Raw genomic sequence first — 27974 nt, 5'->3', positions numbered from 1 at the left:
AGTGACATAACTTCGATGCAACGGACTGTTATGTAATTTTTAGTGGCTCCGATCAGTAATCTGAAGGTGACAGTGTCTGTAAGAACAAATGGGAAAGGTGTCTTTATGACGGGAAGATCACAGCGCGTCAGATATAATGCCTTTATTCAGCTATATGCCAGAGGAACTTAAAGGCACAGTGACCTATTGCAATAATTAATACATATACGAATTTAAACTGAATGACAGGATTAAATTGAAAGACATCAGTAACTACAACACCAAGGCTTATTTTTATACTCTGGATATTTGTATGTTAGGTTTGTTTTGGATATTACACGTTTTAAAATTAACTCCCAAGATTAAAGATCAACCAGCCATTACATTTCATAGTGTGTTGGCAAAAACATGTCAGTAGAGGGCAGTATGTGCTTCAATTATTTTCCCCTGGATTAGGAGTGCTATTACAGATATTTAGATACATCAGTTTCTTGTTATGAGTCAAGGATGTAAACACATAAATCAAAAACTTCAACAACATGGGTGTCTGGTAGCTGTGTACCACTGAACAGCCACATTATCAATCACATCAAGGAAACTCTGAAAATCCCAAAGCGTTTTGTGCACACAGACCGGAAAAGCTGGAAACAATTTTTCTTCTGTCCCAGTCTTAGAGTTGCTGGAGGCCGACAAGCTCGCGTGTCAGCGTCCTGTATGTAATCACCAACACAGCTCCATCACTCCAGCAATGTCAAAACGCTGGTACACTGAGCTCTCTGCGAAAACCTGTCTGGTCAGCATTGCAGCTGTTGCTTAAAAGTGTCAAGACAAGATTTGGAAGGAAACCTTAGGTGACATGTCTGTTTACCAAATGAGATCGGGATTTAAGCCCATTACCTTCACGCGGCTCATGAATAATGCAGCACGACATTTAAACTTCACCTTCACTTAGTGTTTGACGCAGTCCTTGGGGCTCTTATTGGCCGACGAATGGCAGCACTCTCAGATATGGAAGAGGAAGCGAAGGGGGAAAACTGTGTGGTTTTTCAACGAAATGCAATGACACAGCAGCAACATGCACAGAAATCTGCTTGGGGAGGGAGACAGCATTACTCACGCCTGTGGTATTCGAGTCCACGTCAGGCCCGCAGTGAGGAGACTGCGCCGTAGACCATACAGCAAACCCACAGACGCGTCATTTCATGTGATTTGCAATGTGCAATTTATTCAATCAACACGTAAACCAAGGCTAACCGAGAGCTCGGACAGAGCAGCAGGTCACCATGAACAGGACTGGGGAACAAAGGCCCACGGGACACTGACTGGAACGTCCTCCAGCACCAACCATCCTCGGGAAACGAGATTTAACACAGACCTACCAGCCAATGTATAATCAGCCTCCCCCCCCCCCCCCCCCCAAAAAAAAAACAAACAAACAAAAGCGGGGAGAATGCCCTCCTTCCATAAAGACAAACACCTGCCCCATGACACAAAGGTAGTTTTTTTTGTTTCTTTTTAATTTTTTTTTTAAAAAAGAGATGAGTTTATTCCATGATCATAACAGACAAAATCTTTCTCCTCCGTACTCAGTGACATACCAACAGTAATTAAAGGAGAAAAAAAAAGAAAAAAAAAAAGTAAACCTGAATGAAGCAAAACCTCGCCGTGCCAAAGGTCAGCGATTTCATTGAACAGAATATCCATGGCACATAACCAACTGGTAACGAAGAAATGAAAAAACAATCAGAATACATGAAGGCATGAAGGAATGAAGAAATGAGTGATTTCTCTTGCTTATTTAAACAAAGCTTTCATATAAGTGGACTTCACTGAAATGAAAAGGGGGGGGCGGGGGGGGAACACACTAACGGCAGCGTGACCTCCCCACTTAAAACTGAATGCTAGTCGCCACACTGCCAACACACGCACACGCACGCACACACGCACCCACGCACGCAAACAAACAAACACACATAAACAGTATATAATCTGCTCCATGACTCTTGAAGCTCCACTTGAGATATACAGATCTGGGGAGGGGTATGTTGGGGGGAGTCAGGCATACAATAAAGAAATACAGCTAAAACTAGACTTAAACCTGAACATATTAAATGGATAAAATGCCATGTTGACTATTTTTATTTGTACACAAACCCACTGGTGTCCCACCCACCCTGAATCCCTTCAAGAATAGGAAACAGATGCCAACTAGAATTATTATACAATACAGGCTCTGGATGGGGGGAAAAAACACTAGCAAAAAACTTGGAAAAAATCGGAGGAGTCTTAAATCTCATCCCCTTTTGGTGCCCCAACAGAATAGGAAGTCACACTCCACTACAATCAAGAATGATACAAATTCAAAAAGTCATTTTTTTTTCAATTTTTGATTTTTTTTTTTGCATCTGCTACAGCTTCCGAAGTGCCTACCATTTACAGTCCAGATAAAACGATTGAAGATGAACACACTCATGCATGGGCTATGAGGGGGGCAAAGTGGGCCTTCCTGAAGACACACACACACACACACACACACACACACATAAAAAAAAAAAAAAAAAAAACAATGAAAGAAAAACTGTGGATGTGTGGCCTGCAGGGGGCGATACAATGGCATCTACCATCTCCCTGTGCGTTACCTGTCTGTTATTTGGGGCAGGGGCTCCTGGCGCGGTGTTTCGGGCAGCTTTGGGAGGCAGGATGGGGAAGACGTGCGCAAAAATGCTCTAAAGCTGCATGAGGAATTATAATACAAGCATAGCAATCACGTTGTACTCAAAAAAAAAACACATCCCCTTCCTGACATGTCGGTAACCCCACATGGGGGGTCTGGGTGGGGGGGGGGGATGCCTTTTGAAAGTTATCACTCTGTCAGCTGTGACATCACACTAAACAGGAAATGACAACCAGCCCTCAGGGGCCCACTTCCCTGTTCTGCGTCACCTGTCGGGGGCGGGGAGGGCAGGGAGGGGGGAAAAAAAAACAAAAAACGAAGAAGCTCTGCTTTCGATTCTGGCACTGTCTTGCTTGTTTATGAGGGGTGAGGACAGGAAAATATTAAATACTCATACAGGTCATTTTACGAGGGTTAGGGAAAAAAAAACAAAACAAAAAAAAAAAAACACACACCTTGCGGGACTGTCAACCCTAAGAAATGGTTTGGCATACATACCAGCTGCAAAGGGTGCTGTAAGGGGGCTAAACGAAAACGATCATTAAAAAAGAGAGAGAGAGAGAGAGAGAGAGAGAGAGAGAGAGAGAGAGAGAGAGAGAGAGAGAAACCTTTACAGTAGATCCTACAAAAACAAAAGCACGATGAGCTAAGCTCCCAACAAGACTGAACTAGCATCCGTATCATTGTTCATACCTCCAGGTGAGTGTATATATAATATATATTATATTGTGTATGTATACAGGTCAGAAGTGTAAGGCATGTTGTCTCTACCCTCCTCTCCTGAGAATACTACAAATCTCAAGACGTCAAGTCCCTCCCCCCACCCCCGAATCCCACCCCTCAACCCCACACCCGCTTGCATGTATTCTCTTCAAATTAGTAATGAAAAACACAAGAGGGGAGGAGGGAAAAAAAAAAAACGAAAACAAAACAAATGCGGTCTTCAGTTTCCCCCGGCCTGACTCCAGGAGTCCGGCGATCCGTGAAATCTCTCCTGGCCAGGAAACCGTTTGCATGTTAGCTACTGTGTTCTTGACGTCGGTCCGCTTATGACTCCGCCAGTCCGTGAGTCGTCGGGTCAGGTGGCGCTCGGCGTGAGTGCCCCGTCCCTGTGGCGACACGTATGGGGGACTCGCTCGCCTGCTTTTGAGAGGTCCATCCCCTCCGAGAGGTCATTGGGGGCGGGGGGTTTTAGAGAAGGCTCCCCCCCCCGCCGGTGCTGGAGTTCACCGTTGGCAGCTTGAAGCGGGCTGCTCCCCAGGCAGGATCTCTCAACTTCAGTCCCTTTGGTCCCCCCCCTTCCCCAACCCCCCCTCCCCACCCCCAGGCTGACGTCCCCCTGTCTCATCCAGAGTCTGTGTCCATGGTTCTCCCCAGGTGAGTTTCTCTTTGTATTTCCCCAAGTTGCATTCCTGTGTTTAAAACAGGTTCTCCTCAAAGATGGCCATCAAGTCGCTTTGGAAATTCATGTCGATGGTGGCTGCCATCTGTAAATAGAGACGGAGGGCGTCAGGTGACAAGCGACTGACAGGCTGAACGCATTGGTTTAGGTGGCTAGCTGGGTTCTCCCAACTTCCAAGGTACCAAGACTGCGGTGCCCAGTACAGGAATTCAGACCCCTGCTGTGGATGTATAGGGGTGGCTGGTTTGGGTAAGCAAACTTGAGCAAACTTATTGGCATTAATTAACCTCTTAAATAGCCGGCATCCTGTGAACACAGGGGCTTGAAAATGTGCAGTGTAAGTTGCTTTCTTAATGTTTAATTGGGGCCAGTTCAAGGATTTTATAATAGTGTGGGGAGTATAAATCATACATTAAGGTTCATCATTACTGTGGGGGCCAATCAGCTTTCAGCTAGGGTGAAGGTTAAATCCATATAGTCTTTGCTCACCGCCTCTCGTCTCCTCCTCTCCTGCTCCCTGCGACGCGCCAGGTCCCTCTGTTGGTCAAGCGCGCTCTGCGAAGAGGGGGGCTGCGGGGCAGCGGCCGTGGGCGGGGGCTGCGAAGCAGAGGGCGTCTGCGTTTGGGGCGGCTGCACGGGCGGGGGCTGCTGGACCTGCTGGGCCGCCTGCGTGTGAGGAGGCGGGGGCTGCTGTGGCGGCTGCTGCTGCTGCTGCACCTGCTCTGCCCTCCTGCGTACTTCCTCATGGGGCCGGCGGGTCTGTTCCATTGCCTCCTCCTCGTCGCGGCTGCGGAACACCGACCGAGACAGTTGATTGTACACCATGTTAGCAAGAGAACAGGGACACTTGCCTTCATACCCCGAAAAGCCCCACCCGCCTCACCGCTGCCTCTCCTGCTCCCGCCTCAGCCGCTCCTTCTCAGCCTGCTCCGCCTGGGCCTTCAGTGCCCTCTCTCGCTCCTCCTTCTCACGGGCGGCGCGCCGGAACTGTTCAAAGCTGTCGCTTGATGACTTGAGCGTGGATGAGGGTGCCAGTGCAGGCTTCTGCGCCAGGCTGGCCCAGTGGCCCATGTTCTTCAGCTTCATGTCCTTCGGAGATGGGAGGGACTGGGATTAAACCCTGCGGTCCTAAGCCACCGTGATCCCCACGCAGAACAGTGGACCCATCCTACCTTTTTGGGAGCCACTGGAGTCTTAGGCTCCTGTTTGAACTTGTCCTTGTCCGGAACATTCTGGGCCGGGCCTCCGGTGTCGAGGGAGCGAATCACTGGACGCGAGCTCTCCAGGAGCTTGGGGTCCGATCCTAAGGGATAAACCCTGTCAGCCACATGCAGAAGGGCAGCCACATGCAAACACTGCACTGCCACACCCTTATGTGCCCCCCCCCGCTTACGTTGCTGCCCGTGTCCTGGCTGCGGCGGCTTGCTGTCTGGGTGCTTGTTGGCTTCCTGGCGGAGCACTGGGCTGAACGGCTCCCCCTGGGATGCTGGCGAGGGGGGTAGCTTCTCCTCTTTCACCCCTGCCAGTGCTGAGGGCACCCGCTGCTCCTGTCACATGAATATGAGTGGGACGGGCCGGTCACTATGGTCACACACATAGCCTGGCCGATCCACGGGGTCGCACACAGATGTACTTACAGGCTTCTTGGGTTGCATGCTGTGCGGGGAAGATGGGTGGGTGATGGGGGGATACTGGGGCATCTGGGAGGAATGCATCATCAGTGGGGAGGGGCTCTCCCTCAGGTGTCCTGTTACAACACGGAAGAGGGCAAGGTGTTACAGATCAGCACCTGCATGACGCGATTTGACAGAGCATAAACGCAGCAGGGGGTTAATGAGCTAATTCGTTGTGTCGGTCTCCTGCTGTGGACCAAAACCTGCAGAGGACATGGGTGTCGTGCCTCACCTGCATTGTAGGGGTCAGGCGTGTGCTGATGCGGCGATGGATGCTGCTGTTGCTGCTGGAGAATCTGCGGCCCTTTGGCAGGGGCTGCGGGCACTTTGTGCTGCTGCTGCACCTGCGCCAGCTGGCTGGGACCTGGAACATAGGCCAGCGGCTGCTGCAGGAGCTGCATGTGCCTGGGCGGCTGCGAATGCTGCGGTGGGGCATGTGGGTGCGGGTGCTGGTGCTGCTGTGGCTGTGGTGGGGGGGCCTGCTGGACTTGCGGCGGAGGTGGCGGCTGCTGCTGGGGGGGTGGCGGCTGCTGCTGCGGTTGAACCGGTGGGGGTGGCTGCGCAGGAGGTTGCGACTGGACTTGCACAGACTGCAACAGCGGGGCCTGCTGCAGGTGCTGCAGGTAGAGCTGCACCGGGTTGAGCGGCACGGGCTCCTCGTCGTCCTCCAGGATCATCTGCGGAGGCTGGGCTGAGAGCAGGCCCTGGGGGGTTAGGGTGGGTGGAGACAGGGGCCGTGGGCGCAGCGGTTGGTGCAGTGGCTGCAGGTGGGTCAGCATTTGCTGGGGCAGGGCTGGTTTCGGGGGCTGCGGCTGCGCCTGCTGCAGAGGCTGCGGTGGCGGTGGCTGCTGCTGCTGTTGTTGTTGCTGTGGCTGCTGGGGAGTAGAGGGCTGTGCAGGTTTCGGAGGTAGAGGGGCGGCCCGGTTGCTGGGGCGCGACGGCTGCTGAGGCATGGCATTGTGCAGGGCTGGGGAGACATGAGGGGGGATGGAGAGGAATGAAAAGGTAGAATCGCTACTAAAACTCAAAGATGCCCCACAGACAGTGGCGAAGGACAGAGCGACCTCGGCCTGGATCAGAGCCCCAGTGCTGGGATCTGGCCAGACGGCCCTCGAGAGCCCGATTCCGGCTTGAAGGGCATGGCTTGTTCGGATCGGCGGGACGCACCTGGGGTGGTGAGTATGTGCTGGTTGAGGAAGGGGTGCGGCTCGGTGGTCAGGGGTGAGGCAGGCCCAGCGGGCGCGTGGGCATTGAGGTGTGGGGGCGGTGATGGCAGGTGCCGCAGCTGTTGGCCGAAGTGCGGCAGTGAGTCGAAGGTGCCGCCCAGTAGCTGTGAGGGGTCCAGAGCCGGCGCAGAAGGCGCTACGTAGGCCGGCGGCGAGGGGTGCTGCTTCAGTGGCGGCGCGGGCTGAACCACCGGGGTCATGGGTGGTGGGGCGCTGGCACCCATCGCCTGGGGATGCGGCTTCTTGCCCTCCTTCCCAGAGTGGCTCTTCTTCTTCTGCTTGGAGATGACGCCTGGGAGAAGAAAGCGAGAAGAATCCAGCCACGCTGTCTCCCAGCTCTCACACCTTCACAGACGCTTGTGTAAAAGTGCGTAAATGTGAACGGTGGTGAAACTCTCACCAGTGTCGGATGCCTCGCTGTCAGAGGAGCTAGATTCACTGCTTCCCGAGTCAGACGAAGAGCCGGTCTTCGTCTTCATTGAGCTCATCGCTTCCATTGTCTTCTCGGCAACTGCGGAGGACAGAGGTGCATCAGTCCCGCACAGAGACACAGGTCACACTGCCCCCTGTAGGCGCGCGCGTGCACTGCAGCCTGCACCCACCAGGCAGTTTCTTCTTCTTGCGCAGGCACGACGAGACGTATCTCTCGAGCTCGCGCAGTGTGGAGGGCTTGAGTGTCTCGAAGTCGATCTCGATCTCGTCGGGGTTCGAGTTCTTGAGTGAGGGCTCGCGGGACTGGATGATGTGCACCACGCGGCCCAGCTTGTCACCCGGTAGCTTGTTGATGTCCAGGCTCAGCTGTCGTTTTTCCTCGTAGGACATGGGCTTGCAGTGCTCCGGCCCGCCCGCCGCACTCCCCACATCCTCCTCTGGGTCTCCGCTAGCAGCTGGGCCCAACGGGGGAGGGAGTTGGCCGCTCGGGGGGGCGGACCGGCCGTTCTTCGACGCCTCTTTTTTACTGTGGGGTACAGGATGGAGACACTGGTTAGACAGCAGGCACCCCGGTGACCCCTGACCCTAAAGCCAGTGTTAGTACTGTGATCATTAGCATCGCTTGTGGCCCCCCTGCTTGTGGTGAGGCCCCCAGGCCAGGCTGGTCATTCCCTACCTGGGCTTTTTGCTCTTCTTGGGCAGTAGCTCCTTGCTGCTCTTGCTTTTCTTGGGGCCTTGTATGGGCGGCTCCTGCAGCTCCTCGGGCAGTGAGGGAGGCCCGCCAGCCTTCTTCTTGTGCTTCTCCTTCTTGCGCTCCTTCTTGTCTTTCTCCTTCTTCTTCGGTTTACTAGTCTGGGGCTGCGACAGAGCTGCCAGCTGCTCGTGTACCGCCTTCAGCTGTGGGGGGGGATTGCGGGGGGGGGGGGGGATCATGGGTCAGTGTGAGCCATGATCGCAGACACAACCAGCCTAATCTGACTCTAACAACCATACAACCGCCACCCCACCCCCTGCATTCTAAAACGAAAATAGCAGAGAGATCCTAAACACAAAGACCTTGAGGGGGACTGTGAACTTCCAAACAAAATGGCAGTTTTTTTTTTGCCCCTCCTTGCCTAACAAAATACACTTCAACTGGTGGCTTAACAGGTTGATAGGTCAGACTGTCCGTCAATCAAAATGTCAGCCAATCAGCTGTCAAAAAAAAATAAAATAAAAAAAATGGGGGATCAAATCTTCCCACCTGCTCCTGGAGCTCAGCCAGCCTCTGGGCCCGCTCCTCCTCGGAGTCGTCTGTGGAGGATTCCGACTCGGAGGAGGAATCACTGGAGCTGTCGGAGGAGGAAGGTGGTGCCGGCGGTGGCTGCTGCTTGACGGGGGCGGAGAGAAGCCCGTGCGAGTGCGTGGTGGCTGAGGGCTCCTCGGGTTCATCCGGCATTTTGGCGAATCGCATTTCGAAGACGTCCTAGGGGGAAGGGGGATAGTGAGCGTGGAAGAAGGAGGTGTGGTTACGAGGAATACGTGAGGCAGAATATTAAATGTGCAAATCTACATACACATATACTGCACCAGTCAAAACTCTGGGCACACCTACTGAATATTATTTGTTTTTCCAACAAGATAACAGCCCTAAGCATATCTTGGGGTTATGCAAGTACTGTATTATCTTGTGAATAAGGACAGAGACGGAGAGTGCTGTGACAGATGACCTGGCCCCCAAAACCCCCCGACTTAAACCCCACAGAGCTGGTTTGGGATGAGTTGCTTCAAAGAGCAAGAGCGAAGTAGCCAAATTGTGCTCAAAACTTGTGAAAACACCTTCAGGGCTGCTGGAGAAGCATTCCAGGTGGCTACATCTGGAAGCTGGCTGAAAGAATGGCAAGATTCTGCAATGCTGTCATCGAAGCAAAAGGGAGCTATTCTGAATTGTTTAAAATTTAAGAAAATTCTCGGTCATTGCAATATACCTCACTGCCTCGAGGTCTTTTACCGTAAGGCGAATAACATAGCTAAAATGCAATAAAAGCAGGTGTGTCCAGATTTTTGACTGGTACTATTAACACACACCGTAGAGCCCTTCTGAGGGCAGCACGCTCACCTGCAGTTTGCGGGCCATGCTCACCACCTCGTGGTCCGGCGGGTTGTACTTGTAGCAGTTGGAGAACATCAGCCGTACATCAGCTGCGAACTCCTGTGCATCCCTGTACTGCCTGCTGTCCAGCTTTGACTGGGATGGGGGAACGGGATGGAGAGCGGAGCTTAACCCCAGCGCTACAGAAGCCTCCCTGGCCCCCAGAATGTATTCTCCACACACCCTAGATATGACGACCCCGGGGAACTGGTGCTGCCGTGCCAGCATGCGGTTACACGTCACCCCTGAGGCTCTCACCTTGATGGTGCCCAGGTCCATGGGGTGCTTGATGATGTCGTAGTAGTCGTGCAGCCCCAGCGATTCCACATCCACGGGCTTGTAGAAGGGCCAGGCGTAGGCTGCGTGCTTCTTGGACAGCATGTCTCTGATGATGCCGGCGCAGTACCGCAGCTGCTCCTGCTGCTTGGGGCCCGGGGCCCCACCCGCACCCAGGGCCGCACCTATGCCCACGCCCAGATGGTGCTGGGAGTCCGGTGCCTCCTTCTTGGGCTGCTTGGCCGGCCGGCTGCTCTCGCGGCGTGGCAGCGACTTGCCGGACTTGGGCTCAGAAGCGGCGGGTGAGGACTCGCTCAGCTGGTCGTTGGCCGTGGGCGTGGTCGTGTCTGCTTTTCTCTTCTGGCTCTTCCTCTGCTGCGTGGGGGCGGGGGGAGGAGGCTTGTTAGCATGGAGGCAGAGGTTTGCTGTCCTTACTGAAGCCATCCCTCCCATTACACTCACTTTCGTAAGGGGCGGAGCTGCTGCCTGAGGGAGGGACATGAGGGGCAGGGTGGTCTGGGCCAGAGGGGGCACCGAGGTCATGATGGGAGCCTGGCTTATGCAATCAGGGGGTGGCAGAGAGTGGGGTGGCAGAGAATGGGGCGGCAGAGAGTGGGGCGGCAGAGAGTGGGGCGGCAGAGAGTGGGGTGGCAGAGAGTGGGGTGGCAGAGAGTGGGGTGGCAGAGAGTGAGGTGGGAGAGAGTGAGGTGGGAGAGAGTGGGGCGGCAGAGAGTGGGGCGGCAGAGAGTGAGGTGGGAGAGAGTGGGGTGGCAGAGAGTGGGGCGGCAGAGAGTAGGGTGGCCCTGGCGGAGGCGCGAGCGTGTTGAGGGTGGGAGGGACGCGGGGCATAGCTGGGGGAGGGGGCGGGGCGGGCGGTCCCCTCGTCTGTGGCGCTACAGTCGGGGCAGACAGGGCGCGTGTGTGGGGGGTGGAGGAGGGCGAGTCCAGGGCGGAGCCAGGCTTCACGCTCAGGCCTAGAAGGAAACAGAGAGGATCGGTTTCACAGAGATCTCTGAAAGCCAAGAATACCAGAAAGAAATGCACTGCCGTTCAGCCGAACAGTGCCCCCATGTGACAGCACAGTGTACTACGCCCAGCTCCCTACCTCCATCCCTGCGCCCCCGGCCACGCCCTTTGCCCGTCATGACTGTGATCTCCATCTCATCCTGGGGCATCTCGGAGATTTTCTGCAGGAACATCTTCTCCAAAGCCTCGGCCATTAAGACAATGTCGTCTCCGGGCTGTGGGCACAGAGACTCCGGTCACGCATGTCCACATCGGGTCGTGCACCGAGCACTAGAAGCACATCGATACACAATCACACTTCTCTTTGTTTGGCCAAAAAGAACTTTTTAAAAATCCCATTAAAGCTAATTCAAGACTTTCAGACCACTCTTGCTTATAGAAACCATTAGCGGCATCCGGACCTTGGAAAACAGCTCCACAGAGAATGCAATGGGGTCGTTTAGGATACAGCATCTCATCCACAAGGCCGACCCGAGACTTTTCAGGGCGAGAGCAGAGAAACGCCAGACGGGATATTTCTCGCTAAGGTCAATATGGGCAGCCAATGTGCAAGGACCAGGAGTTCAAACAAGCTCCACAGCTGAATCAATCCCAAGCAGATGTTCTCTTTTCCAAATACTACAGATTCAGGTCTCACAAGCTGTGGCTGCCTGCGACAGATATATCCGGCTGTTTCTTCCCCCCCAAACCGCTGTGTAAGTTGCAAGTTGTATGAAAATACATCTCGCTTAAAAATATTCTGCTCTCCCGAGTCCTCTTTGCATGCCTGATTGTCATCAATCGGCCGCATGCTTTTCCATCCTGCGTGCCCCAGTTTACAGGCTCTGACACAGATCCTGCTCCGCTCCCTACCAGCGCTAAGTGTGTCACTCCTGCACGTAGGAGCAGGTGACCGGCCTGGATAACATGCGGGAGGCGAAGGTGGATCTCACCTCCAAGCCACATGGGTTCTCCTCCATATACTTCGCGGTCGGACGAGCCGCGGAACCAAAGCCTCACAAAACGGCACAATTCCTACCAGCTTTAACAAACCAAATTCCTTAAGCTAAGTGAGAAAATATCCTGCTTACCAAGAATGGGAGCAGGTGCACATATACTCTTGCATTTCCTGAGTTATGTAAATAAATGAATAAACCCAAGGAAAAGCAGAAGAATAGTCAAACTAGCAGCCACACAGCACTCCATTCTAAATTTGAACCTGCAACACCATCACGCCCTAACATCTCTTGAAGTCTTGACACTTCCACCAAGACGACACAGCACCTCAGAACCCAGCAGGGGCGCCATACCTTGTTGTAGATGTAGCAGTTGGTAAACATGGTGTTGAAGTCTTGGATACATTCTTGGGCGTTCAAGTAGTAGCTGTTCTCCAGCCGTCTCTTAATGGTTCCCATGTCCATAGGACATTTAATGATCTTATAATAGTCCTGAACAAGAGAGAAGTTCACATTCGTTAGCTTTGCATTACAGCGGCCAAGAACACAGGCAACATACGAGTTGAGAGAGAGACCCTGGCATTTAAGGTCATGATTTAAACACACCGAAGTTTCTGGACGTGTCTCAGCCATCGGTTAGACACCTGAATGGATAGAAGCCCACCAGGATCCCCGCCAATACAGAGACCCGACCTTTAACCGCTGCTTCATTAGCCAGCGATGCCAAGGTTTTCATTAATATTAGCATCTGAACAACCGAAACTATATATGGATCAAATTAATATCAATGTTTCATACATTTTAGCAAGACAATACATAGCAATCATTAGGTATTTGCCAGACTAAGATTTTCCCTCCCAAAAAATAAAAAATTATAAGGTTCAAAACCCTCAGCATCTTAAAATACACACACAGCTGCTTGGTGATTCATCAGCAATGGACGTTCTCGAATATGATTTGAGATAATGGAATGTGGTAATTAGATCGCCAAGCAAATCACTTTCCCGCTTTCATAAAAATTATGACCCAAAAAAACCTTCTAGGGACTAAATTATTGACTTGTTCAAATAAATGTCGGTATGCTTTCGTCAGGGTGTCTTTCACGAGGGTTTCGTTCTCCCAAGCAGGAGTGGGGTCTGTAGGACTCACCGGGAGATTGAGCTTGTCAGCATCGACAGGCTGCTGGAAGGGCCAGGAGAACTGGTGCTTCCAGAGCGACTTCAGCACCGTCTTCAGCAGGTACTGAAGCTGGTTGGTCTGCCGCTTGGGTCGGTTGGAGTTCGTTGTCTCGGGGGGTGGGGGGTTGAAGGTAGAGGACTGGGCCGAGGGCTGCCCATGGCTGCTGCTGCCCCCGGACATCTGGGCACCGTCCAGGCCGTCCCCCATGCCAGCAGGGAGGGGCGGGGGAACGTGTGCGGGGACAGGGGGACCCCACTCGTTCAGTCTCGACTCCGGCACGGACTCCACTGGGAGAGCACTGTGGATCCCATTGCACTCCTCACCGGGCTCTCTGTGGAGGAACAGAAGCAAAGGTCAAACCCAGGGACACCCATCATCACACAACCCCTACAATCCAAATCCATACTGCCAGCAGTCGTATGACCATCGACATCACAACATCGTAGCGGTCACCGCCACCATGAGTTCAGTAAGCTTCCCCTATATACAGACTCTCCTTCATCCTAAATGTACAAGCAAAGCCTCCATTTCATGCAGTTTCATGCACACTTTTCATTAAATATGAGCCAATATTTAAGCCAATAATAAGGTGTCAAACATAACCACCCTTCAAAGTTATCAAACTCGGACAGGAAACACGTCCTCCCAACACACCATCATCACCTTCAGTTTCTTCATCTGGCGAGGACTGACTATTCACCATAACAATCACACCCTGAGTCTCATACCCAGTGCCCCCCCCCCACCCAGAAGCTAATTTCCAGGGCACCTTGCATCACTTCAGCATGTGGTGTCCTTTCCCCCCACAGAGATGGCTTAAGGATTACATCAACTCCCCTCCCTTCTGCTAGTGACCCACATCTAATCTGAAGAGCCCTCGGAGCTGGAAATAAAAGCCAGACTGAAGTGGATGTCGGGGACAGAATCGTAAAGGCCGGGGGAGGACATGAAACTCCTTAAGGGTCCATCGATCCCCTCCTGAATAAGGCAAAGCCACAAGGCACTGAAGGGACTCTCCATCTCAAGTTCTGTCATCTGCAGCAGGCATGGCTGCCACAGGTCGGAGAAGGTGTTCGGGAGTCTGTGAACCACACATTCTGGGACAATAAACGGCAATTCTTTCATCTGTCTTTGGTACCTTTCGTGAGCCATCCTGAGATCAAACACTCCGAACCCAGTATCAGTGTGACGCATGTTTACACGTGCATGCGTCTCTGCACATACATGAGAACGGGGGCCGAGGTATGCCACAACACCTATCAGGGCCTCCAGCAGAGCACTGGACTACCAGTCTGAAGAGTAGTGACAGAACAGGCAGGTGGGAGGGCTGACCTACTGCAGATGGAGAATATCTGAAAACCACTGGTTCAAATAGTTCACTCTGAACTGTAAAAGTGGCTTGATAAGCCGAGTAAACCACTAAGAATCAATGATAGTTTCATTTTAAGGAGAAAAACTCCAGAATACAGCCTTCAGTTAGATAAGAGACGTGGAATAAATGAGACGGATTCTCTGATTTCTTGAGAATCTGATCACAGCATGCTGTTTTATGGGAAATTGTGCCACATTTCCTGAGCTTCTGCCTTTACACCATTCAATCAGAAAGGATGATACTGCAGCCCACATTCTGGTTCTGATTAAGGTGTGTGCTTATTACTTAATGGCTGGAAAGTGACTATTGTCAAGACAGTGGGGTCATCGGCTGGTTACCAGCATTGGTGCAGGATGTCCCACACAAGAGAAGGGGAAATCCCCCCCACCCCTCAGCACTGTGAAGCCCATGACCTTAAGGTCAGGGGAGCTGCTAGCCTGCGGGACCAGCAGCTACCAGCAGTTTAGGGGAAATTTCAGTGAGGGAACCTTCACATTATGAGAAGCAACATAAATATCTATCCAGTAATGCGAGCAAGTCTGCAAGTAGGCAGGGCCCAGGGCTTTCCACTCCTCACATCAGTCCTACACTCATAACTTGGTTTGGGCAGGGGAAGACATCAAGGGCCAGGCGCTGGAGGCATCACAGCATGACCCTAATCAGCATGTTACATTCAGCAGAGGGCAGGTATCTAAGGCCTTTCAAACACCTAGAGAAAAATGAACCTTCTATCACTTGACACACAAGTGATACCATCACATAAATTGGAAGGAAACAAATTTTAAAGAACGCTGACTCCTAAGTATAGAAAAAAACAGTCCCAAGTCAGGTCCAAACAGTCCACGGCATCCCCACCCCCACCGGCTGTTAGAAAGCCCAAAGCTATGTGGTGAATAGCAGCAGCTCTGAACGACTCTCCTCCTCCAATCCCAGGTCACAGGATACTTTGTTCAAGACGGACCTGAACGGCAGCCTCAAGCCCGAGGCCACCTCTAGCCAAAATATAACTCCTGAACTCACTGGCTAAAAATATACGCGAGCGGAGCGAGGAGAACCGGGAAACCAGCAGGCAGACAGGCAGAGAACGGACGTGATCTTGTGAGGTCAGAACACTGGCAACACCCCCCCCACCCCCCCCCGCGCGCACGCAGGTTAGCGCCATCCTCACAGATGTGAAGCCATCTGCCGAAGGTGGGGGGTCCAGAGGACAGGAACTGCTGCGGGTGGGGGGCAGCCGTGAAGCGTTCAGAGGAGGAGTATGCTGATCCGCCGCCCCCATCCCTTCAGTTCTGTAAACTCTGGGGCGACATGTGCCGACAGGCAGAGAGGAGGGTCATCAAGGGGGACGGGGGGGGGGGCTTCCTGGCATGTACATCCTCCTCCCAGCTATTCCTTCCTCACGTTAAGGGCAGCACCTCGTCTTCCTCACTCGCCGGCCTCACATGAACCAGAGGACAAATCTCTCGGAGCAACTCAGACAACACAATCCAAGTGAAGGAAGGAGGAGAGACCTCTCCATGCGCTGACTCAGACTGGACAGACTAATCCTTGAAGAATGATCTCCAAACACTTCACAATGAGGTAGATGTGTCACTGGGAGGTGAGGGACTGGGTGGGGAGCCTCAGAGCAGCACATTTCTCCTCCTTCAGCAGTGGGGGGTGTGGACCGGTACATGGAAAAGGCTGCTGATTCAACAAGGGGGTCTTCCTGTTATCCTTCTGTACATATATACCAGTGTTTCTCAATCCGGTCCTCGGGGACCCACAGACAGTTCATGTTTTTGCTCTACCGGGAGCTGGGAGGGAGCAAAAATGTGGACTGTCTGGCAGGGAGCTGGGAGGGAGCAAAAACATGGACCAACTGTGGGTCTCCAGGGACTGAATTGGGAAACACTGATCTATATGCTGAAAACAGACATTTCGCTAGAAAAACAGGCCCTCAGAATAATTAATAGCTACGGCTATTAATCCCAAGCAATAAACATGCTACATACCACTGTATTGCCAAGACTTTTTTTTTTTTAAACCAGATGTTTTAAAGCAGATGACCAATGAGTGACATTTTCTCGGAATTTCTCATTTACGTTAACATAGACATCGACGGCAAGCAGTTCTGAGCGCCTCCGAGGAGGGACTTTCACAAGGAGGAAACGGACGACGTGTGATTTTACTCGGTTTGAGCCAGAAACAAAGGCGGCCATGAAGGAAGTGTGAGGCAGCAAAGCAGCTGAGAGCAGCGTGCGTGTCACGGCCCGCTAAACGCCAACAGACCCTCGGGGAGGAGAGCGAGACCCGGAACCTGGTCGGGAGAGCTGCCCTATCTACTGTGATGAGTACACCCAGTCCTTGTGCCTCTAAACAGCCCCCCACCCTCCCCCCCCAACCAGGACACCAGCCCAGGAAAGATCTGGCTCCTCTGCAGATAACAATACAGTCTCTGCCCAGCAAACGACTACGTTTGCGAAACACTCTGCTTTCGCTACAATGGTAAGGAATGGCCACAAATGGCTCCGGAGGCATCGCGATTAGCCAGAGGTTAGCGTCACGCGCGGATCTCGCTGCGTTTACACGGACACAGAGTTGAGAAAACTTCAGTGCAAACGCTGGCGGACTTTGAACCCGACGGCGCGCAAAATAAAGACACTGCATATGGCTGAGACGCGACATGTACGCAAACGTTTTAAAGCTCTGGTCTATTACCTTTTCACTGGGACCGAGTAACGAGCAATTTTTTCCAAAAGGGCATCCAGGGTTTGGAAATCCAGCACGTCGCTTGACTTGGCGTGCATCCTGTAATCCATTTAGGAGTTTATCAAAAGGAAACAAATCCACCAGAACCAGCAGCGACGAATCAGGCGACAGAAGTTTGGTCCCCTTCCAGTCCAACTCGCCTAGTTTCCAGACAGCTCCGTTCCCGGGCCCCGGTGAGCCAAAGCGTACTTTAATCCACAGTCCAGGCCAGGGGGTAGTTCTGGAGGCCAGAGCCCAGAGTGGAGCCCCCGAGGCTGGGAGGGAGCCGCGGCAGGCAGGCTGCGCTGGCCGTGTGGAGCAGCCTCCGCTGCGCCCCTCCCCCCCTCAGTGAGTCGCCCGCCCCGTCTCCACAGGCCGGCCCCATTGTGCGCCCATCCCCGGGCCCCCCGCTCGCTCGCTCCCACAGAAACACACAGACACACACGGTAGGGGGGTGGGGGGTAGAGAGAGACAGAAAGAGGGAAGATAGGCGAGAACGGCCCAGTAAGAACCAGGCAGAGCGTTTCTCTCTCTCCCTCTCTCTCACACATACACACACACACAAAGAGTGGCGTGCAGCTCCACACCAGCAAATATGGCTTTCTTCCGCTTCCTCGTGGAGGATATTTTAAACCCACCCCTTCCCCTCCCGATCTTGCTCACTTGCTCTTGCGCACTCGTCAACCCCTCCCTCTCTCTCGCACGCTCACTCTCTCGCTCTCTCTCTTTCTCGCTCAGCCCTCCTTTTCTCCCTAACTGCTCTCCCACACACACACACACACACACACACACACAACCTTTCCACCCCTCCCTGTCTCTTTCCTTCCTTTTCACCCCTCGGGCCCTGCCCCCCCACCCCTCCCCCACACTAAATTGTGGGCTCGCTTATCTGCCTTTCCCTCCTGGTATACCCCCCCCCCCCCCCCAGCACCTCCCCTTTACCGACGCATCTCCCACATTCACACAAGTCTAGACTTCACCATAACAGACAAAAGGATCCACACAACAGCCTATAGTACAGAAATAATGAAATAAAGAGCTCAGTGTCCTTCGATAACCTGAGAGACCTATTAACAGTGTACAGGTACGACCATCGACAGAACATGACACACCGTTTAAACCCGGGACCCAATACCAGCCTGGGTCTGGCTTTAAGCAAACAGCCAACAGAGACCAACACAGAGTACCAAGCGGCCCTTGAACCGAACCTGTGAGCTGCTCTGCACCACGCGCCGAAACTGGGGAACATCACCGGTGAACAGCTTACTCACCCCCACGGAATAAGCCAGTCCACAGATTTTCTCTTTTTTAATATCCAAGTAAATCTTGCAGATGATAATCAGAATGCTTAGAAGCAAACAAACTTAAATCTTAATCTCTGAAAATAATATCGGCCCTAAACTTTTAAACTACACCCTTTGGTGGCGGAACAACTGCTCAGTTCGTAGCTGTTTTGACTCACACCTCCAGAGTTTGGGGGGGGGGAGGGTGAATTCCACCTCCACCCCCTGCCCCCCATTTCCTGGGCTTCCCCGGGCTCTCCAGCACCCTCAGAGACATGCGGCTAGGTCTCTAAAATAGCATGTGATTGGGTCTGTAAGTATGTGCCCTGCAGTGGACTGGTATCCAGTCCAGGGTATACCCCTGCCCCTTCCCCAGGCCTGATGCTGCATGGGATAGGTGCCAGCCCCCCAGCGTCCCTGTCCTGGGTAAGCAGATGGAAGACGGATGCTTTAAACAGCATTCAGCTGCCCTCTGCCTGAAAATTAAATAAAACGCAATCAAAAGGGACGATTGGAATAAATTATTGCCGTAGTCGCCACGCAGTTGGGCCTGGCGTGTGAAACACGTTCGCCTTCCATTTAAAAAAAGACCACGGCCGTCTACTCCTCCCCCATTTCCTGGCTCTAAACTGACTCAGCTTCTGTTCATTTCTTCTCTCCCGCCATCTGCACCTCCCTCCATCCCTCCATCCAGGATGCAGAGGGAGAGCTTGGCAGCTGCACAGACTGGCGGATGGTATTGCGAAACAAAAGGGGAAGAGCAGACCGGTTTTGGTTTCTTTTCTGGTGAAAACCCAGGCACTGTCAGTGCCACCCCGCCCCGCGCTCACTTTCCCGAGCGAGAGAGAGAGAGAAGAAAGAGAGAGAGAGAGAGAGAGAGAGAGAGAGAGAGAGAGAGAGAGAGAGAGAGAAAGAAACAGGCAGAGACTGGCCAGAGCTGGAGGACCTGAGTGGAATCTGGCAGCATGCTCCTTCTGAAGAGGAGACCAAGCAAGAGGAGTCCCTTTAACCCCCAGGGGCAAAAGCGAGAAATATTCCCGGCAGACATCAGAGTTCAGCTTAACCATACATGGCGCACCAGCAGAGTGTAACACAGGCCATGGTACTAAACCCCAACTCCTCCCCTCTACTTATTACCCAAACACAGCTAGTTACTGGAGTGTTTTGCGTGTCTGAATCATGTGACATAGGGCACCAGTCACGTATAACTCTAGCCTCCAGTATTAGCGCGAAATGAATTAATCGCCTGCTTGCATCACTGCCCTTGTGACCTCAGTATTTGTAGTACTGGTGCCCCTACGGTATGAGGGACTTCACTGCTGCATTGAAAGGAGACAGCCAGCCGGGGGCTGGGGCGTGGGAGGTGGGCTGTACTCTGTGTCTCCCAAGGGCAAAGAGGGCGAACAGGGTCAGGTTTTAGGTACGGAGCTGAGTGGACAGCTTGGTCGGTTTGCTCCCAGACACGGCCAGGGGGAGCAGATGTGAGGAAAAGCGACTTCCCAGCTACCCCTGCTGCTTCCTTCTGTACTACTAAGCTCCGCCCACCAACACACACACATGCATGCCGTCCTTTCCTTTTCTCCATCGTTACCTCCCTCTCCTCTGTCATACACAGCACCCCTCTAAACTCTAGAGGGCAGCCACTTCGCATTGCACACAGGAAGGAACACCACTGAACAAGGATGATGGTAACAACATATGTAAAAACCTCAGCCTGTAGGCTGTAGAGGTGAATGTAAAGCACTCGAGCCACAAAGGAGGGGGGCACACAACAATCTCAGAGGTGCACAACCCCCACCCATCTTTGTCTCTGCACAGCTCTCATCAATTCGAGGGCTGAATCCCTAATCACTAGGACACCTGCCTTAAGGACCCATCCCCCCTGAAAAAAGAAAGCATCCAAACAGCTGGTCAGAGTCATCGCGGCCCCCCACCCGAACAGGCACGTGCATACCACTGGAGAGCCCCAGCACCAGCTGCTGCCCTTGCAAATATGACCATGAATCCTTGCAATCACTCCCACCATTGACCAAAGAATGCAACAGCGCTAGTCAGACTGAAAATCCTCAAGAGCAAAGGACAGGGGAAGGACTCCCCCACATCCATTCCCCAACAATCTCTGACTGCACCCTGCCACCATGCATCTCTACAGCTTCTCAAACAAAACTCATCATTTCATTCAAATACAGCAATAAGGTGCTTCAACTTACATATTGGTGTTTTTTCTGTGCGACGGCTCCTATCTGAAGGAGCTCATCTTCTCCGGTCCGTTTAAGCAGAGGAACTGCCCTTACCAGTCCCAAACGTGGATGGTAGCCCCTGGTCACACTGCGCCAGAACCCCTGTGGCTCTGTTGACACGCTTGCTTGGGTGTGCAGAGGTGAAGGTGAGGGTGGGGGGTCAGTTTCTGAGAACAGGGGCCGCACCTGGAAAGGCCAACAAAGGAGAATCAATCGCTTGGTCTGGATGCACTCATTAAAGCAGAAACGCACCCCCAAACCCCTGTTATTCTCATCAGCACTCATATTGACGTAATAAGATCATGCGCTTCTTCGACTCTCATGAGACAATGCAGACGGAACGGAAACGTCACAACCTGCAATACAACGGATACTGAGTTTTCTGAATAAATGGTGGGAGCCGATGGTTTCAGATCCATGGCTGCACCAACAATCATAGCACATTCAAAAAGCACTCAGATCAGGCGTCTTAGCTGTTCTAAGGCTTAGTGGAACAATACGTGAAATTCTTGACCCTGTCTGGGCTATGTATTCAGTTGCAGCCATGTGATTCACTGTCTGAAGGAGAAGGCTGTTCACATTAGCAGGCATGTCCACCTAACAGATTGGTTGATAATTATTAATAGAAACAAGTAATATTAATTATAAAATATAGTAATATTAACTACAAATTACCTTAGCTGCTAACACTGAATGAAACTGATCAATACTGAGAAAAATCATTCAAGTAGATGTTGGGGGGGGATTTTTGGATTTCTCAGGGACAATACAGCACATACCAAGACACGCTTGGCCAAAACAGCCAACCCTAGAACTTCGACATCCTTGTGAAAAAGCTACGATGCAGAGATCCACTCCTCGGGGATAACGCTCTGGGGTAGCCCCGCCGGACGCCTGTACCCAGAACCCACAGTGTAGAGACCTGCCATTTTTCCTTCTTCCTTACACCATACCACCATCCCTTTCTTTCATTCCAGGAACCGGTTAAAGCCACAACTAGGCCGACAGTGGGGTTTCCATGGCAACTGCACCAACACATGAATATCAACTTTTTTTTTTTTTTTGGAGGACACGAAGAATATATACAACCCCAACAAGAGATGAGAAAATGAATCCTGACAATAGCGAAAATTAAACAGTGACTAAAACCATCTGAGCAGCACAGCCCCGCTTCCCTCCAGCTGCACAGCAGTGCACGGACAGGTGTGCGTGCCTCTGACGACGACCTGGCCCAGATTCTCGGTTCCCAGCTATCCTAACCAATCGTGTCCACCTCACGAATGCAAAACGATGCCAGCCCCCAGACAGCGGGCAGTGCTAAGTGGGAGGTGTGTGCATACCAGCACACTCTGACAATACTTCTAAAATGCTGTGTTAATACTCTCCAAGCCATCCTGACACCCAGGTGGACCACAGCCACAGACCCAGAGCTCTAAAACACACCCAATGCTAAGTGAGCGTATGCGGATTAGTAGAATATCACATACTAAACTCAAACTGCCACATCAGGAGATGCTGCAGCACTTGAGCAGAGAGTGTGCATGACTGACAGTCTCTGCACATGCCATTCTTTCACACACCGCTGCCACATCCCAAGGGCATCATCCGCCCCCCCCCCCCACACCTACCATGCCATCTGCTGATACGCTTGACTCACGCACAAAAAGCCACAAGTTCGAGCTTAGCATTTTAGCAGATCTTAATTTCCTTGCACAAGCAATTCAAACGTGCAGAGATTCTCTAAGCCAGTGTTTCACAGCCCTATGCTGGAGGACCCTCGGACACATCCGCCCACATCCCAACACACCTGTACCAGATATTTTCACAGCCCTATCCTGGAGGACCCTCGGACTCATCCGCCCACATCCCAACACACCTGTACCAGATATTTTCACAGCCCTATCCTGGAGGACCCTCGGACACATCCGCCCACATCCCAACACACCTGTACCAGATATTTTCACAGCCCTATCCTGGAGGACCCTCGGACACATCCGCCCACATCCCAACACACCTGTACCAGATATTTTCACAGCCCTATCCTGGAGGACCCTCGGACACATCCGCCCACATCCCAACACACCTGTACCAGATATTTTCACAGCCCTATCCTGGAGGACCCTCGGACACATCCGCCCACATCCCAACACACCTGTACCAGACATTCGGTGTTATTTATCGGCTGGGAGCTGGGAGGGTACAAAGATGCGGACTGTCTGGGGGTCTCCGAAGAAACAGTTGGGAAACGCTGCTAAACTGCTTGATAAGACTGACAGACAGCAGATTGATCCAGATACACCACCTCCACCTTTCCCACCGACCAAGGCATCCCACTGCTATCTCCCTGCACTTTGTTCTAACCCACATAACAGGAGCATTGTACACACACAACCACACAAAAAGCCACACACAAGTTAAACATTGACAGCGTGCCCTCATCCCCTTAGCTCAGTGGGCGAGAGGACGCAGGGTGGTGCCACAGCTGGTTGATCAAAAAGGACCCACCCTCCAAGTCCTCTCAGCTTCCCAGAATGAATAAAAACATTCAAAGAGCTCTAAAGTGATTTTAAGCAGCTGTTGGGCCGGTACACGGTCGCCGGAGGAGGAAACGCTAGCGGGCTCTGAGGGGCGTTTTGGTCGGACGGGGGTAGCCATTCCATGGAAAAGGATATAAAGGTCGAGCTCTTCCGTCAAAGACTCCTATAGACATCACAGCCTCTCCTTACCTACCCTTCATGATTTGTTTTAAAACTGCTAAATCATGACTTGTTGGGAATTACTGGAAACTGCTATTGAAAGCAGATCAGAAAATAATGGTTACATTTCATGTACTCTACATTTCTATCATCTTTCCCCCTTTTACAAATCGTTTGCACGGAGCATTTCAACTGCATTCCTATTTTAAATTACTGGAGTGGTGAGCATGACAATACTATTGCCAAAGAAGCTGGGGGGTGGGGGTTAGGTATGTTATATGACCTGTGTGTTACTGCTCTATCCCTCATTAGACTTAGCTATGGAGACTGACCAAAGCCTTTTCAAACAATGCAGGCCTCGGGGAAAATCTCTGCTGAGCACTCCTGATCACAGCTCTGAGGCAGAAACTAGGCCCGCCGCTTTGCCTGGGGGTGGGGTGAGCACCCCACTGCCACAGCTGGCCCGGCTCTGCACCCTGCCAGGGTCTGCCCTTCCTGAAGGGCGAACCTCAATCAATCAAGACAGTACAACCCACAGCCCCACCAGAGCACCTTTTAATTTCAGAGAAACCCAAACATTTCATTTACAAATTATTTACACCAGTTATGGACTTACATCATAGAGCAAACACGTACACAATTAGACCTAGTTCTGTGGCAGGAAGAAGCACGCAGAATAGTGTAAAAGGATTTGTGAGGCTAAGGTAAGACAAGGGATGTGTGGTTGTAGCTTTAATGAATTTGCAGTAAAATATTCAAGTATATAAACAGATTAAAAAGGAGGAACAACCTCATATAAGCAAGTAAATGTAAATGCGGGACAGCTGGTTGCAGCTTCTACATAAAACTGTGTGTCAGCCTTTGCAGATTGTTTGGGAAGAGTTGAAACAAAACCACTGCTGCACATCTCAGCGCTCAGTTTCCAAACAAGGAATTTCGTAGATCATCCCTGGGGAATCAGACCACTTGGGGCCACCTCGGGTGCGAGGCAGTGAGCTCAACTTTCCGTGGGTGAAGCATTTCTACTTTACACTTTACCGTTCTCTCCATTTCCCAGCAGAATAAACTCGGGGGAAAGTGCAATGAGTGTGGGCAGCTCGCTGGTCACGTCTGAAATATTACAGTAACTACACGCGGTGCCAGCCTAAAATGGCACAGTGACTTTTCAGCAGCAGGTCAAATTAATGGGCGCTATGCTCTAAACAAATGTTGCCTCTGCTTTAATGCCTTCTCCATTCTACTGTTGACTGTTTTTTCAAACCAAAGACAAGGCAAAAATGACTGATCATGGCATCATCACAGAGCTTTTCTGTGCAACAGACAGGCATGACCAACAATCCTGCAGCACTGGAAAAATTCACACACAAAAGGAAGCTTTCATTCATATTTCTGTAAGGGCAAAACAGAGGACAACTGCCAGATGTTTTGTAGCAAACCATGTGTTTTAATGACTTAAAACTTGCTTATAAAATGAACAGATGTTTATTTTTATGTAAGTTAGTTAAGTAAAACCATGACATTCAGACATCTCGTGTCCAATACACCCTCTAAGCCTCCACTACCATCAAATAAGAGTTTTATAGATTTTATTGGATATCACCAACGTAGAAAAACAACGTTTAACATTATGAATAATCCACATCTGTCTTATTTAGATAATGAAAATTGCAACTATGCACAGCACCCTCAAATAAGGCCCTGTATGATTCGTGGGGACTTTTTTACGCCTTATGTGCATACATGATGCCTTCCATGTCGGCTTAGGGGAATGATGCAAACTCGGGCAGGCAAACAGTACGTGTCAGGGTAAGGAGGGTAAGCCTTTCGACCGCCTTTATGTAGTTTACAGTACGGACTTGCGGACGATGCTGAAGGGAGACATTGTATGTTTATATCATGGGATGATGCTGCGTGCTACTGCGGTTGCGCATCAATAGGTATGAGTAAGTGCCGACAGAGAGCCAGCTCAAACGCCACAAAAGCCATCCAACACCACAAGCAAAGTCTACACAGCAGAAGATTTCATATTCAAAGTGGAAAATGTAGCTCGCCGTTTCTTACGGAGTGGTTTCTTTAGAGCTCTTAGACCGCCTCTCACTCTTCCTAGGAACGCACAAAATGGCGACTGCGGACAGCTTCGATTTCTTTTCCAATAATCCCAAACGCGCCGTTAGTAAAATCCCAAATTCCGGTATTCTCGGCGAAATTTTTTAACCCACGCCGGGCGCCGATTGTCAAATAGGGGGTCATAAACTTGATTACATCTAAGCCTTATCTCCGAAGCACTAGATTACATGTACCCGAACACAGTCGAGACCGTCTAGAGCGACACTAACGAGATACGCAATTTGTAGTGTTGCGCCTCTGCGTACGCATCTTGCGCGCAGAAGCCCATGGACTCACATTAAATCAAAGATAAAAATTCGGGGAAAAAAACATCTACAAATATATAACACTCTCCCTAGTATGGATATAAACATATGATCGCCAAAATCAATGCAATTTCGTCGCATTACAAAAATACATCTCCGAACGTAAACAACGTTCAAGAATACCACTTAGGTCCGTACGTATTCATGAAAGAATGTACGAGAGATTTCACACGTAGCAACCACCTCTCACAACATCGGCTACGTCGGGGAGGACGTAACATATCACGGCCTTGAGGCTGTACATAAAAAAAAACAACTCGGCTAGGTTCATCATCTTACTCCCATATCCGAAGCGACAACTTGAGGCAGGGATATACAGAGACGGAGGCTCCACAGTCGTAAAAAAATAACGGTCACCCAGCGACGGCTTTAAAAAAACGCCGTGTAAAACAGCGGCGACATTTCGCCAGTTTCCATCTTTCCTTGACTCACTTAGCGACAGGCCTCCGCTGAGACTTACTCGCAGCCCAATTGGCGCCGCACACCCGAGACGACAAATCCAGCGCGGCTTTCGGTCACCGGACGCGGGCGGCGAAGCCGACACTTTGTCGCAAACGCGACCGCTTGACGCGCCCCTGAGACCGAAATGGGGCCGCTCCGCCGTCTATTTACCTCGTTTAATCGGCTGTCAGCGCGCGCGGATCTTCCTCTCCGTGATCCAGAACAAACGGCTCCTTTGACGTCGCTGACGTCACACGCAGGATGGACGCCGCGCGCGGCTTAATGCGATTTCACAGCGACCCCCTGCGCCCGCTCCCCTCTCCCACCCGGGCTAGCCAGACGGGCGGAAACGGGATGCTCGACTTGCATGGCCCAGGCCTATAAAATAATAATAATAATAAAGAAACCAAGACTTGAGCAAAGAACAACGAGCTATGTTACCAATTTATGTATTTCTTTATCCCAAGAGCTGGTTGGATAATTTCAGTGGAAATACATTAAAAGTATGTAAAACACTGTATTTTCATATCTCAATATGCAATCATCCACAGGTCAAAATACAGTCACGTCTATTTATCTATTTTATTCTGTTAATCGGTAATATTTATAACATAATTTATTCAGCACATATTTATATATATATTTTTTTTCTGTCATATATATATATTCACACCTATGTACATATTTCACACCTATTTATATTTGCGTATTATTTAAATGAGTTTAAATATATCCAGTTCAAAATGTATGCTCACTATCGACGTAACTAATGCAAAAAGGGCGTGACTGCGCAACCTTGAAGTCAGGTAGAATTGCACTCGGTCGCGGGTGGGCCCACTATTCTGTAGGGTTTATGCGCCACCATGTGGTTATGAAAGGGATTGTAACTTTCGTCAATCGTCTCGTACTCTGAAGGAATAACTTAAAAATTCAAGATTTTTATTTATCACGTTCATGCATGTACTGGTACACCAGCAATTAAACGAAATTGCCGCTACTTCAGACTGTCCAACAAACAAATAAAAAAATATTAAGATTCTGATTGCAGCTATAGTTTATTTTAACTGGTGATGTTGTCGGTCCTGGCCATGGGCATAAATTATGGAGGATGTGGGGGTTGTAACCCCCCAATAATCAATTCCAGCCAATACAACCCCCTGGCTCCCCTTAAATGGGTGGAGACCTCAAACCCCCCAATGCTCAACCCAAAGTTATACCCTTGGTTCTGGCTATAAGCCTCTGAGGGTAGCAATCTGAGCAAAGCCAGTGTAACACTTGATGGCAGTGTGGTGAGGGTGTTTGATAATACTTGACACACTGGACCTACGTCACCACAGGCCAGGCAGTTTTGACCCGTTGATTAGCTCAGTACACCCAATGACCCTCTGCAGATCCTCCCAGAAAGCACATGTCCCACAGCAGCGTTCTGGAAGCTTTTTTGTAGTGCAGAGGAGATTGTGAATTCACTCAGACGATTGTCCATGTCTGGTCCTCAGAGATATATTCTCCCAAGTACCTGTAGCTGTTGACTAGTGATGGACAAAATAACTCCTCATGAACTATTCGCTGTATTTTTTTACACCAGTAGATGCTTTGGGGCATGCTTTGTACCCTTTTTTGAAGAGAGTACCATCTAGTGGAGTCGCATATGCAATACAGCAAATGATTCATGAAGCATGATTCTGTCCATCACCGCTACGGATTCTGTCCACCAGTCCCCCCAAGTTCTTGAGGTGCGTGTACTTCCTCTGTTGCCCCTTCCATCTCTGTGGTCTTAGAAATTTTCAGATCCAAGTATTTATGATGAAGCTTGCTTAAGCTTTCTTGTAGAGTGTATTCCTCCAGCG

The 27974-nt window shown here is 51.1% G+C and overlaps 1 protein-coding gene across 5 annotated transcripts; it reads right to left on the bottom strand.

Annotated features, from left to right (window-relative positions):
* Positions 1-1475: 1475 nt before the first annotated feature.
* brd4 (bromodomain containing 4) lies at positions 1476-26381 on the bottom strand. 5 transcript variants are annotated; one of them, XM_072705185.1, is made up of 20 exons: positions 26299-26381; positions 20529-20744; positions 12904-13264; positions 12109-12246; positions 10899-11034; positions 10256-10767; positions 9776-10168; positions 9485-9613; positions 8630-8851; positions 8063-8283; positions 7557-7912; positions 7355-7465; positions 6896-7246; positions 5961-6695; positions 5693-5802; positions 5449-5602; positions 5228-5358; positions 4939-5144; positions 4545-4842; positions 1476-4140 (listed from the first exon to the last, which is right to left on the bottom strand). In XM_072705185.1, exons 3-20 carry the CDS (start codon positions 13138-13140, stop codon positions 4072-4074), a joined length of 4509 nt encoding a protein of 1502 aa, XP_072561286.1. In that variant the 5' UTR covers positions 13141-13264; positions 20529-20744; positions 26299-26381; the 3' UTR covers positions 1476-4071. The 5 variants fall into 5 exon arrangements, with proteins under 5 accessions (XP_072561286.1, XP_072561287.1, XP_072561288.1 ...); XM_072705186.1 differs by lacking the exon at positions 26299-26381 and adding an exon at positions 26147-26290; XM_072705187.1 differs by lacking the exon at positions 26299-26381 and adding an exon at positions 25316-26121.
* Between the last annotated feature and the right edge of the window lie 1593 nt (positions 26382-27974).

The sequence above is a fragment of the Paramormyrops kingsleyae genome, chromosome 22 (genome assembly GCF_048594095.1).
Source record: "Paramormyrops kingsleyae isolate MSU_618 chromosome 22, PKINGS_0.4, whole genome shotgun sequence".
Lineage (NCBI taxonomy): Eukaryota > Metazoa > Chordata > Actinopteri > Osteoglossiformes > Mormyridae > Paramormyrops > Paramormyrops kingsleyae.
Note: the sequence above shows the minus strand (reverse complement) of the source record. Positions and strands in the feature narration are given on the sequence as shown.

What these genes read in the sequence shown, in the direction of transcription:
- brd4 (XM_072705182.1), bottom strand. Translation starts at nt 17,106, where the DNA reads ATGGATTACAGGATGCACGCCAAGTCAAGCGACGTGCTGGATTTCCAA. An exon ending in TGGCTGAGCTCCAGGAGCAG is followed by an intron (nt 8,284 to 8,629) that starts GTGGGAAGATTT and finishes CCCCCCCCACAG; the next exon opens with CTGAAGGCGGTACACGAGCA. An exon ending in CTCCAGTGGCTCCCAAAAAG is followed by an intron (nt 5,145 to 5,227) that starts GTAGGATGGGTC and finishes CCATCTCCGAAG; the next exon opens with GACATGAAGCTGAAGAACAT.